The 15,134-nt window shown below is 49.6% G+C and overlaps 1 protein-coding gene across 1 annotated transcript in view; it reads left to right on the top strand.

The window, feature by feature from the left end:
• LOC119958454 (solute carrier family 2, facilitated glucose transporter member 4-like) overlaps positions 1-15,134 on the top strand; it is a 49,154-nt gene that overhangs the window by 19,868 nt on the left and 14,152 nt on the right. The window contains exons 3-6 of the mRNA XM_038786996.1: positions 1,002-1,177; positions 12,625-12,749; positions 12,850-12,965; positions 13,747-13,909. Coding sequence (XP_038642924.1) covers positions 1,002-1,177; positions 12,625-12,749; positions 12,850-12,965; positions 13,747-13,909 — 580 coding nt within the window. The remainder of the gene's footprint in view (positions 1-1,001; positions 1,178-12,624; positions 12,750-12,849; positions 12,966-13,746; positions 13,910-15,134) is intronic.

The raw sequence follows: 15,134 nt of genomic DNA, 5'->3' as shown, positions 1-15,134 counted from the left end.
GAGGGTCAGTACTGAGGGAGTGCTGCACTGTCAGAGGGTCAGTACTGAGGGAGTGCCGCACTGTCAGAGGGTCAGTACTGAGGGAGTGCCGCACTGTCAGAGGGTCAGTACTGAGGGAGTGTCGCACTGTCAGAGGGTCAGTACTGAGGGAGCCCCGCACTGTCAGAGGGTCAGTACTGAGGGAGCCGCACTGTCAGAGGGTCAGTACTGAGGGAGTGCCGCACTGTCAGAGGGTCAGTACTGAGGGAGGCGCTGCACTGTCAGAGGGTCAGTACTGAGGGAGTGCCGCACTGTCAGAGGGTCAGTACTGAGGGAGTGCCGCACTGTCAGAGGGTCAGTACTGAGGGAGCGCTGCACTGTCAGAGGGTCAGTACTGAGGGAGTGCCGCACTGTCAGAGGGTCAGTACTGAGGGAGGCTCGCACTGTCAGAGGGTCAGTACTGAGGGAGTGCTGCACACTGTCAGAGGGTCAGTACTGAGGGAGTGCCGCACTGTCAGAGGGTCAGTACTGAGGGAGTGCCGCACTGTCAGAGGGTCAGTACTGAGGGAGTGCTGCACTGTCAGAGGGTCAGTACTGAGGGAGTGCCGCACTAGTCAGAGGGTCAGTACTGAGGGAGTGCCGCACTGTCAGAGGGTCAGTACTGAGGGAGTGCCGCACTGTCAGATGTACACATGGGGGTGCAGTATATAGGGTAGGGGTCCCTGCCGCTGGTCCGGCCCTGATGTTGACATTGGGCTCTCTGTCAATGAAGGCTGATAAGGTCCTGTTCCCATCCCCATGGCCGACCCTCACCACCACACCCCCCCCCCTTCCCCCCAACCCCCCCCGTCACGTTGACACCCTCTCCCCCAACCCCTCAGAACGTTGGGAAGGAGGGTGTTGTTGGAGTTGGGAGATATTTAGAGTGTTCCCCTGGCCCCCGTGTCAGGCCGTGGAGTGCTGTGATGATAGAGTCGCAATCTCTAAACAAATCATTCTTTCCTCCCCTGCCCCCTTCCTAGATCATCGAACGCAGTTACAATGAGACGTGGATGCGGAGACAAGCAGGAATGGAGCATCCTCAGCCCATTGACCAGGCCACCCTCACCACCCTCTGGTCGTTGTCTGTCGCCATATTCTCCATCGGGGGAATGGTTTCCTCCTTCCTGCTGGGCACGCTGGCCGAGTGGCTGGGCAGGTGAGACCCATGCGGTTGGGGGTGGGGTGGCTGGCTCGGTTTGGGTAAGGGGGAGACTTGGGGGCCTCGGGATACCGAGGGAATCGTCACGGTGCAGAAGGAGGCCATTTGGCCCATCGTGCCTACCCCAGCTCTCCATACGAGGGGCACGACTCTCTTGCCCTATCACCGTACCCCTGCAGTTTGTGTCTATTCTAATAACCATCTATGGCCTTCTCCAAGGCCTCGATTGAACCACTCCACCTAACTCCCAGGCCCCACATTCCAGACCCCAGCCACTTGCTGGTTGGAGCAATTTTCGTTCTCGAATCACATTTGCTTCTCTCGCAATCGCTTTCAATCTACGTGCCTCTTGTACTCGAACAGTACGAGATCAGTTTTTCCCGATCTACTCTGTCCAGCCCACTTGTGATTTTGTATCGCTCAGTGAGCTAGACAGCTGGTTGGTGATGCAGGACAGTGCCAGCAGCGCAGGTTCAATTCCCGTACCAGCCTCCCTGAACAGGCGCTGGAATGTGGCGACTAGGGGCGTTTCACAGCAACTTCATACTTGTGACAATAAAAGGTTATTATTATTATTTTTAACATTTCTATCAAATCTCCTCTGTCGTCTTCTCTCCGAGGAGAAGAGTCCCAACCTCTCCAATCTGTCCTCATAACTGAAGTTTCCCTTCCCTGAACCATTCTTGTGAACCTCTCCTGCTCTCTCTCCAATCCTTCCTGTCGTGTGATACCCAGAACTGTGCACAATATTCCAGCTGAGGTCTGACTAATGTCTTGTATCAGTTCAACATAACCTGTACTAAACACACACACACAGACCTCTGTACTAAACACGCACACAGAGAGCTCTGTACTAAACATACACACACAGGGAGCTCTGTACTAAACACACACAGAACTCTGTACTAAACACACACACACAGACCTCTGTACTAAACACACACACACAGGGAGCTCTGTACTAAACACACACACACAGAGAGCTCTGTACTAAACACACACACACAGGGAGCTCTGCACTAAACACACACACACAGGGAGCTCTGTACTAAACACACACACACACAGGGAGCTCTGTACTAAACACACACACACAGGGAGCTCTGTACTAAACACACACACACAGAGAGCTCTGTACTAAACACACACACACAGGGAGCTCTGTACTAAACACACACACACAGGGAGCTCTGTACTAAACACACACACACACAGGGAGCTCTGTACTAAACACACACACACAGGGAGCTCTGTACTAAACACACACACACAGAGAGCTCTGTACTAACACACACACAGAGAGCTCTGTACTAAACACACACACACAGGGAGCTCTGTACTAAACACACACACACAGAGAGCTCTGTACTAAACACACACACACAGGGAGCTCTGCACTAAACACACACACACAGGGAGCTCTGTACTAAACACACACACACACAGGGAGCTCTGTACTAAACACACACACACAGGGAGCTCTGTACTAAACACACACACACAGAGAGCTCTGTACTAAACACACACACACAGGGAGCTCTGTACTAAACACACACACACAGGGAGCTCTGTACTAAACACACACACACACAGGGAGCTCTGTACTAAACACACACACACAGGGAGCTCTGTACTAAACACACACAGAGAGCTCTGTACTAAACACACACACACAGGGAGCTCTGCACTAAACACACACGCACAGGGAGCTCTGTACTAAACACACACACACAGAGAGCTCTGTACTAAACACACACAGAGAGCTCTGTACTAAACACACACACACAGGGAGCTCTGTACTAAACACACACACACAGAGAGCTCTGTACTAAACACACACACACAGAGAGCTCTGTACTAAACACACACACACAGGGAGCTCTGTACTAAACACACACACACACAGAGAGCTCTGTACTAAACACACACACACAGGGAGCTCTGTACTAAACACACACACACAGAGAGCTCTGTACTAAACACACACACACAGAGAGCTCTGTACTAAACACACACACACAGGGAGCTCTGTACTAAACACACACACACAGGGAGCTCTGTACTAAACACACACACACAGGGAGCTCTGTACTAAACACACACACACAGAGAGCTCTGTACTAAACACACACACACAGAGAGCTCTGTACTAAACACACACACACAGGGAGCTCTGTACTAAACACACACAGGGAGCTCTGTACTAAACACACACACACAGGGAGCTCTGTACTAAACACACACACACAGGGAGCTCTGTACTAAACACACACACACAGGGAGCTCTGTACTAAACACACACACACAGGGAGCTCTGTACTAAACACACACACACAGGGAGCTCTGTACTAAACACACACACACAGGGAGCTCTGTACTAAACACACACACACAGGGAGCTCTGTACTAAACACACACACACAGAGAGCTCTGTACTAAACACACACACACAGGGAGCTCTGTACTAAACACACACACACAGAGAGCTCTGTACTAAACACACACACACAGAGAGCTCTGTACTAAACACACACACACAGGGAGCTCTGTACTAAACACACACACAGAGAGCTCTGTACTAAACACACACACACAGGGAGCTCTGTACTAAACACACACACACAGGGAGCTCTGTACTAAACACACACACACAGGGAGCTCTGTACTAAACACACACACAGGGAGCTCTGTACTAAACACACACACACAGAGAGCTCTGTACTAAACACACACACACAGAGAGCTCTGTACTAAACACACACACACACAGAGAGCTCTGTACTAAACACACACACACACAGAGAGCTCTGTACTAAACACACACAGAGAGCTCTGTACTAAACACACACACACAGAGAGCTCTGTACTAAACACACACACACAGAGAGCTCTGTACTAAACACACACACACACAGAGAGCTCTGTACTAAACACACACACACAGAGAGCTCTGTACTAAACACACACACACACAGAGAGCTCTGTACTAAACACACACACACAGGGAGCTCTGTACTAAACACACACACACACAGAGAGCTCTGTACTAAACACACACACACAGGGAGCTCTGTACTAAACACACACACACAGGGAGCTCTGTACTAAACACACACACACAGGGAGCTCTGTACTAAACACACACACACACAGAGAGCTCTGTACTAAACACACACACACACAGAGAGCTCTGTACTAAACACACACACACAGGGAGCTCTGTACTAAACACACACACACAGGGAGCTCTGTACTAAACACACACACACAGAGAGCTCTGTACTAAACACACACACACAGAGAGCTCTGTACTAAACACACACACACACAGAGCCTCTGTACTAAACACACACACACAGAGAGCTCTGTACTAAACACACACACACAGAGAGCTCTGTACTAAACACACACACACAGAGAGCTCTGTACTAAACACACACACACAGGGAGCTCTGTACTAAACACACACACACACAGGGAGCTCTGTACTAAACACACACACACACAGAGAGAGCTCTGTACTAAACACACACACACAGGGAGCTCTGTACTAAACACACACACACAGGGAGCTCTGTACTAAACACACACACACAGGGAGCTCTGTACTAAACACACACACACAGAGAGCTCTGTACTAAACACACACACACAGGGAGCTCTGTACTAAACACACACACACAGGGAGCTCTGTACTAAACACACACACACAGGGAGCTCTGTACTAAACACACACACACAGAGAGCTCTGTACTAAACACACACACACAGGGAGCTCTGTACTAAACACACACACACACAGAGAGCTCTGTACTAAACACACACACACACAGGGAGCTCTGTACTAAACACACACACACAGAGAGCTCTGTACTAAACACACACACACAGGGAGCTCTGTACTAAACACACAGACACAGAGAGCTCTGTACTAAACACACACACACAGAGAGCTCTGTACTAAACACACACACACAGGGAGCTCTGTACTAAACACACACACACACAGGGAGCTCTGTACTAAACACACACACTCAGGGAGCTCTGTACTAAACACACACACACAGAGAGCTCTGTACTAAACACACACACAGGGAGCTCTGTACTAAACACACACACACAGGGAGCTCTGTACTAAACACACACACACAGAGAGCTCTGTACTAAACACACACACACAGAGAGCTCTGTACTAAACACACACACACAGAGAGCTCTGTACTAAACACACACACACACAGAGCTCTGTACTAAACACACACACACACAGGGAGCTCTGTACTAAACACACACACACACAGGGAGCTCTGTACTAAACACACACACACACAGGGAGCTCTGTACTAAACACACACACACAGGGAGCTCTGTACTAAACACACACACACAGGGAGCTCTGTACTAAACACACACACACAGGGAGCTCTGTACTAAACACACACACACAGGGAGCTCTGTACTAAACACACACACACACAGAGAGCTCTGTACTAAACACACACACACAGAGAGCTCTGTACTAAACACACACACACAGGGAGCTCTGTACTAAACACACACACACAGGGAGCTCTGTACTAAACACACACACACAGAGAGCTCTGTACTAAACACACACACCAGGGAGCTCTGTACTAAACACACACACACAGAGAGCTCTGTACTAAACACACACACACAGGGAGCTCTGTACTAAACACACACACACAGGGAGCTCTGTACTAAACACACACACACAGGGAGCTCTGTACTAAACACACACACACAGAGAGCTCTGTACTAACACACACACACAGAGAGCTCTGTACTAAACACACACACACAGGGAGCTCTGTACTAAACACACACACACAGGGAGCTCTGTACTAAACACACACACACAGAGAGCTCTGTACTAAACACACACACACAGAGCTCTGTACTAAACCACACACACAGAGAGCTCTGTACTAAACACACACACACAGGGAGCTCTGTACTAAACACACACACACAGGGAGCTCTGTACTAAACACACACACACAGGGAGCTCTGTACTAAACACACACACAGGGAGCTCTGTACTAAACACACACACACACAGGGAGCTCTGTACTAAACACACACACACACAGAGAGCTCTGTACTAAACACACACAGAGAGCTCTGTACTAAACACACACACACACAGAGAGCTCTGTACTAAACACACACACAGGGAGCTCTGTACTAAACACACACACACAGAGAGCTCTGTACTAAACACACACACACAGAGAGCTCTGTACTAAACACACACACACACAGAGAGCTCTGTACTAAACACACACAGAGAGCTCTGTACTAAACACACACACACACAGAGAGCTCTGTACTAAACACACACACACAGAGAGCTCTGTACTAAACACACACACACAGGGAGCTCTGTACTAAACACACACACACACAGAGAGCTCTGTACTAAACACACACACACAGGGAGCTCTGTACTAAACACACACACACAGAGAGCTCTGTACTAAACACACACACACAGGGAGCTCTGTACTAAACACACACACACAGGGAGCTCTGTACTAAACACACACACACAGAGAGCTCTGTACTAAACACACACACAGGGAGCTCTGTACTAAACACACACACACAGGGAGCTCTGTACTAAACACACACACACAGAGAGCTCTGTACTAAACACACACACACAGGGAGCTCTGTACTAAACACACACACACAGGGGCTCTGTACTAAACACACACCACAGAGAGCTCTGTACTAAACACACACACACAGAGAGCTCTGTACTAAACACACACACACAGGGAGCTCTGTACTAAACACACACACACAGAGAGCTCTGTACTAAACACACACACACAGAGAGCTCTGTACTAAACACACACACACAGGAGCTCTGTACTAAACACACACACACAGAGAGCTCTGTACTAAACACACACACACAGAGAGCTCTGTACTAAACACACACACACAGAGAGCTCTGTACTAAACACACACACACAGGGAGCTCTGTACTAAACACACACACACAGGGAGCTCTGTACTAAACACACACACACAGAGAGAGCTCTGTACTAAACACACACACACAGGGAGCTCTGTACTAAACACACACACACAGAGAGCTCTGTACTAAACACACACACACAGGGAGCTCTGTACTAAACACACACACACAGAGAGCTCTGTACTAAACACACACACACAGGGAGCTCTGTACTAAACACACACACACAGGGAGCTCTGTACTAACACACACACACAGAGAGCTCTGTACTAAACACACACACACAGGGAGCTCTGTACTAAACACACACACACAGGGAGCTCTGTACTAAACACACACACACACAGAGCTCTGTACTAACACACACACACAGTGAGCTCTGTACTAAACACACACACACAGAGAGCTCTGTACTAAACACACACACACAGGGAGCTCTGTACTAAACACACACACACAGAGAGCTCTGTACTAAACACACACACACAGGGAGCTCTGTACTAAACACACACACACAGAGAGCTCTGTACTAAACACACACACACAGAGAGCTCTGTACTAAACACACACACTCAGGGAGCTCTGTACTAAACACACACACACAGAGAGCTCTGTACTAAACACACACACAGGGAGCTCTGTACTAAACACACACACACACAGAGAGCTCTGTACTAAACACACACAGAGAGCTCTGTACTAAACACACACACACAGGGAGCTCTGTACTAAACACACACAGAGAGCTCTGTACTAAACACACACACACAGGGAGCTCTGTACTAAACACACACACACAGAGAGCTCTGTACTAAACACACACACACAGGGAGCTCTGTACTAAACACACACACACAGAGAGCTCTGTACTAAACACACACACACACAGAGAGCTCTGTACTAAACACACACACCACAGAGAGCTCTGTACTAAACACACACACCACAGAGAGCTCTGTACTAACACACACAAACACAGAGAGCTCTGTACTCAAACACACACACACAGAGAGCTGCTGTACTAACCACACCACCACCCAGGGAGCTCTGTACTAACACAAACGAGCAAGCTCTGTACTAAACACCACACACAGAGACTCTGTCCTAACACACACCCACACAGAGAGCTCTGTTACTAAACACACATCCACACAGAGAGCTCTGTTACTAAACACACAAACACAGGAGAGCTCTGTTACTAAACACACACACACCGGGAGCTCTGTACCTAACCACACACCCACACAGAGAGCTCTGTACATAACACACACACAACAGAGGAGCTCTGTACTAACACACACACACAGGGAGCTCTGTACTAAAACACACACCACAGGGAGCTCTGTACTAAACACACACACAGGATACTAGAGAGCTCTGTACTAAACACCCAAACACAGGGAGCTCTGTACTAAACACACACACAGAGAGCTCTGTACTAAACACACACACACAGAGAGCTCTGTACTAAACACACACACACAGGGAGCTCTGTACTAAACACACACAAGAGAGCTCTGTACTAAACACACACACACAGGGAGCTCTGTACTAACACACACACACAGAGAGCTCTGTACTAAACACAACACACACAGGGAGCTCTGTACTAAACACACACACACAGAGAGCTCTGTACTAAACACACACACACAGGGAGCTCTGTACTAAACACACACAGAGAGAGCTCTGTACTAAACACACACACACACAGAGAGCTCTGTACTAAACACACACACACAAGGGAGCTCTGTACTAAACACACACACACACAAGGAGGCTCCTGTACTAAACACACACACACAGGGAGCTCTGTACTAAACACAACCACACAGAGAGCTCTGTACTAAACACACACACACACAGAGAGCTCTGTACTAAACACACACACACAGGGAGCTCTGTACTAAACCACACACACAGAGAGCTCTGTACTAAACACACACACACAGAGACTCTGTACTAAACACACACACACAGGGAGCTCTGTACTAAACACACACACACAGGAGCTCTGTACTAAACACACACACACAGGAGCTCTGTACTAAACACACACACACAGAGAGCTCTGTACTCAACACACACACAGGGAGCTCTGTACTAAACACACACACACAGGGAGCTCTGTACTAAACACACACACACAGAGGAGCTCTGTACTAAACACACACACACAGGAGCTCTGTACTAAACACACACACACAGGAGCTCTGTACTAAACACACACACACAGGGAGCTCTGTACTAAAACACACACACACAGAGAGCTCTGTACTAAACACACACACACCAGGGAGCTCTGTACTAAACACACACACACAGAGAGCTCTGTACTAAACACACACACACAGGGAGCTCTGTACTAAACACACACACACAGGGAGCTCTGTACTAAACACACACACACAGAGAGCTCTGTACTAAACACACACACACAGGGACTCTGTACTAAACACACACACACAGGGAGCTCTGTACTAAACACACACACACAGAGAGCTCTGTACTAAACACACACACACAGGGAGCTCTGTACTAAACACACACACACAGAGAGCTCTGTACTAAACACACACACACAGAGAGCTCTGTACTAAACACACACACAGAGAGCTCTGTACTAAACACACACACACAGGGAGCTCTGTACTAAACACACACACAGGGAGCTCTGTACTAAACACACACAGAGAGAGCTCTGTACTAAACACACACACACAGGGAGCTCTGTACTAAACACACACACAGAGAGCTCTGTACTAAACACACACACACACAGGGAGCTCTGTACTAAACACACACACACAGAGAGCTCTGTACTAAACACACACACACACAGGGAGCTCTGTACTAAACACACACACACAGGGAGCTCTGTACTAAACACACACACACAGAGAGCTCTGTACTAAACACACACACACAGAGAGCTCTGTACTAAACACACACACACAGGGAGCTCTGTACTAAACACACACACACACAGAGAGCTCTGTACTAAACACACACACACAGAGAGCTCTGTACTAAACACACACACACAGGGAGCTCTGTACTAAACCCACACAGAGAGCTCTGTACTAAACACACACACACAGGGAGCTCTGTACTAAACACACACACACAGGGAGCTCTGTACTAAACACACACACACAGGGAGCTCTGTACTAAACACACACACACAGAAGAGCTCTGTACTAAACACACACACACAGGAGAGCTCTGTACTAAACACACACACACAGGAGAGCTCTGTACTAAACACACACACACACAGGAGCTCTGTACTAAACACACACACACAGGGAGCTCTGTACTAAACACACACACACAGGGAGCTCTGTACTAAACACACACACACAGGAGCTCTGTACTAACACACACACACAGGAGCTCTGTACTAAACACACACAGAGAGCTCTGTACTAAACACACACACACAGGGAGCTCTGTACTAAACACACACACACAGGGAGCTCTGTACTAAACACACACACACAGGGAGCTCTGTACTAAACACACACACACAGAGAGCTCTGTACTAAACACACACACACAGGGAGCTCTGTACTAAACACACACACACAGGGAGCTCTGTACTAAACACACACACACAGAGAGCTCTGTACTAAACACACACACACAGAGAGCTCTGTACTAAACACACACACACAGGGAGCTCTGTACTAAACACACACACACAGGGAGCTCTGTACTAAACACACACACACAGGGAGCTCTGTACTAAACACACACACACAGAGAGCTCTGTACTAAACACACACACACAGAGAGCTCTGTACTAAACACACACACACAGAGAGCTCTGTACTAAACACACACACACAGGGAGCTCTGTACTAAAACACACACACACAGAGAGCTCTGTACTAAACACACACACACAGGGAGCTCTGTACTAAACACACACACACAGGGAGCTCTGTACTAAACACACACACACAGAGAGCTCTGTACTAAACACACACACACAGGGAGCTCTGTACTAAACACACACACACAGAGAGCTCTGTACTAAACACACCCACAGAGAGCTCTGTACTAAACACACACACACACAGGGAGCTCTGTACTAAACACACACACACAGAGAGAGAGCTCTGTACTAAACACACACACACAGGGAGCTCTGTACTAAACACACACACACAGGGAGCTCTGTACTAAACACACACACACAGAGAGCTCTGTACTAAACACACACACACAGGGAGCTCTGTACTAAACACACACACACAGGGAGCTCTGTACTAAACACACACACACAGGGAGCTCTGTACTAAACACACACACACACAGAGAGCTCTGTACTAAACACACACACACAGAGAGCTCTGTACTAAACACACACACAGAGAGCTCTGTACTAAACACACACACACACAGGGAGCTCTGTACTAAACACACACACACAGAGAGCTCTGTACTAAACACACACACAGAGAGCTCTGTACTAAACACACACACAGAGAGCTCTGTACTAAACACACACACACAGAGAGCTCTGTACTAAACACACACACAGAGAGCTCTGTACTAAACACACACACACAGGGAGCTCTGTACTAACACACACACACAGGGAGCTCTGTACTAAACACACACACACAGGGAGCTCTGTACTAAACACACACACAGGGAGCTCTGTACTAAACACACACACAGAGAGCTCTGTACTAAACACACACACACAGAGAGCTCTGTACTAAACACACACACACAGAGAGAACTCTGTACTAAACACACACACACAGGGAGCTCTGTACTAAACACACACACAGGGAGCTCTGTACTAAACACACACACACAGAGAGCTCTGTACTAAACACACACACACAGGGAGCTCTGTACTAAACACACACACACAGAGAGCTCTGTACTAAACACACACACACAGGGAGCTCTGTACTAAACACACACACAGAGAGAGCTCTGTACTAAACACACACACACAGGGAGCTCTGTACTAAACACACACACACAGGGAGCTCTGTACTAAACACACACACACACAGAGAGCTCTGTACTAAACACACACACACAGGGAGCTCTGTACTAAACACACACACACACAGGGAGCTCTGTACTAAACACACACACACAGGGAGCTCTGTACTAAACACACACACACAGGGAGCTCTGTACTAAACACACACAGGGAGCTCTGTACTAAACACACACACACAGGGAGCTCTGTACTAAACACACACAGAGAGCTCTGTACTAAACACACACACACAGGGAGCTCTGTACTAAACACACACACAAAGGGAGCTCTGTACTAAACACACACACACAGGGAGCTCTGTACTAAACACACACACACAGCTCTATCATAAAACACGTTCCGTTATTCCACCTGAAATGCCCGGACAAACGTGGTCTCAATAACCCGTTCTTCATCTTCCAGGAGGAATGCTATGCTGCTGAATAACATACTTGCCCTGCTGGGAGGGATTCTCATGGGCTTTTCCCAGTACTGCCAATCCTACGAGATGTTAATCCTGGGTCGCTTCATAATCGGGGCTTATTCCGGTGAGGCTTCGTGCAAATTCTGTATTTCGCCGATTCCAGATGGACATGAGTGTTTGTCTTTGCTGACCCGGTTAGTTACGACCCCATTCCTTTCCTGCAGGGATTTCATCTGGATTAGTTCCAATGTACATCGGAGAAATTTCACCCACTCGGCTCCGAGGGACTTTGGGAACATTACACCAACTTGCAATTGTGTCGGGCATTCTCATTGCTCAGGTAAGGCATTAGCCACACCTACAGGACAGGGGACACATGTGTAGAGTAACTCTCACCTCCTGCCCCTCCCCCCCCCCCCCCCCCCCCCCCCCCCCCCCCACTAAAGCCTGTCCACCATCTACAAGGCACAAGTCAGGAGTGCGATGGGAGACTCTCCACTTGCCTGGATGAGCGCAGCTCCAACAACACTCAAGAAGCTCAACACCATCCAGGACAAAGCAGCCCCGCTTGATTGCTCCCCCTTCCACAAACATTCACTCCCTCCACCACCGACGCACAGCGGCAGCCGTGTGTCCCGTCTACAAGATGCATTGCAGCAACTCACCAAGGCTCCTTAGGCAGCACCTTCCAAACCCACCACCTCTACCATCTAGAAGGACAAGGGCAGCAGATACCTGGGAACCCCACCCACCAGGAGGGTCCCCTCCCAGTCACTCCCCACCCTGACTGGGAAATATATCGGCCGTTCCTTCACTGTCGCCGGGGCAACATCCTGGAACTCTCTCCCTAACAGCACAGTGGGTGTACCTACACCTCAGCGACTGTACCGATTCAAGAAGGCGGCTCCCCCACCACCTTCTCGAGGGGGCAACTAGGGATGGGTAATAAACACTGGGCCCGGCCAGCATCCCGTAAATTAGTTTTTATAAACTTGTGTACAGGAACATTTACCCTCAGCTGGTGAGTCTGGAATGAGTGTGAGAAATGGATTAATGAGGAGTGTGAGCACTGATATCACCATGGAAACCTGAAGCCTAACCAACGTCGTGTGTCTTGGCAGATCTTTGGCCTGGATGTTATCCTGGGAACGGACGACCTTTGGCCTTTGCTCCTGGCAGTCACTGTCTTCCCAGCTATCCTACAGGCTGCCCTCCTGCCCCTGTGCCCTGAGAGCCCTCGGTACCTCTACATCGTGTGCAATGAAGAGGGCAAGGCCAAGAGAGGTGAGTTGACGATGGCCTTCGAGGCCCAACCTTAGAACATAGAACAGTACAGCACAGAACAGGCCCTTCGGCCCTCGATGTTGTGCCGAGCAATGATCACCCTTCTCAAGCCAACGTATCCACCCTATACCAGTATCCCCCGGGTCCCTGGCACTGTGAGGCAGCAGTGTTAACCTGGGTCCCTGGCACTGTGAGGCAGCAGTGTTAACCCGGGTCCATGGCACTGTGAGATAGCAGTGTTAACCCGGGTCCCTGGCACTGTGAGACAGCAGTGTTAACCCAGGTCCCTGGCACTGTGAGGCAGCAGTGCTAACCCGGGTCCCTGGCACTGTGAGACAGCAGTGTTAACCCGGGTCCCTGGCACTGTGAGACAGCAGTGTTAACCCGGGTCCCTGGCACTGTGAGACAGCAGTGTTAACCTGGGTCCCTGGCACTGTGAGGCAGCAGTGTTAACCCGGGTCCCTGGCACTGTGAGACAGCAGTGTTAACCCGGGTCCCTGGCACTGTGAGACAGCAGTGTTAACCCGGGTCCCTGGCACTGTGAGGCAGCAGTGTTAACCTGGGTCCCTGGCACTGTGAGGCAGCAGTGTTAACCCGGGTCCATGGCACTGTGAGATAGCAGTGTTAACCCGGGTCCCTGGCACTGTGAGACAGCAGTGTTAACCCAGGTCCCTGGCACTGTGAGGCAGCAGTGTTAACCTGGGTCCCTGGCACTGTGAGGCAGCAGTGTTAACCCGGGTCCCTGGCACTGAGAGATAGCAGTGTGAACCCGGGTCCCTGGCACTGTGAGACAGCAGTGTTAACCCGGGTCCCTGGCACTGTGAGACAGCAGTGTTAACCTGGGTCCCTGGCACTGTGAGGCAGCAGTGTTAACCTGGGTCCCTGGCACTGTGAGGCAGCAGTGTTAACCCGGGTCCCTGGCACTGTGAGACAGCAGTGTTAAACCGGGTCCCTGGCACTGTGAGACAGCAGTGCTAACCCGGGTCCCTGGCTCTGTGAGACAGCAGTGCTAACCCGGGTCCCTGGCACTGTGAGACAGCAGTGTTAACCCGTATCCCTGGCACTGAGAGACAGCAGTGTTAACCCGGATTCCTGGCACTGTGAGGCAGCAGTGCTAACCCGGGTCCCTGGCACTGAGACAGCAGTGTTAACCCGGGTCCCTGGCACTGTGAGGCAGCAGTGTTAACCCAGGTCCCTGGCACAGTGAGACAGCAGTGCTAACCCG

Source organism: Scyliorhinus canicula, chromosome 29 (genome assembly GCF_902713615.1).
Source record: "Scyliorhinus canicula chromosome 29, sScyCan1.1, whole genome shotgun sequence".
NCBI classification, from domain to species: domain Eukaryota; kingdom Metazoa; phylum Chordata; class Chondrichthyes; order Carcharhiniformes; family Scyliorhinidae; genus Scyliorhinus; species Scyliorhinus canicula.
The sequence above is the reverse complement of the archived record's forward strand: the minus strand, read 5'-3'. Positions and strand labels throughout refer to the sequence as shown.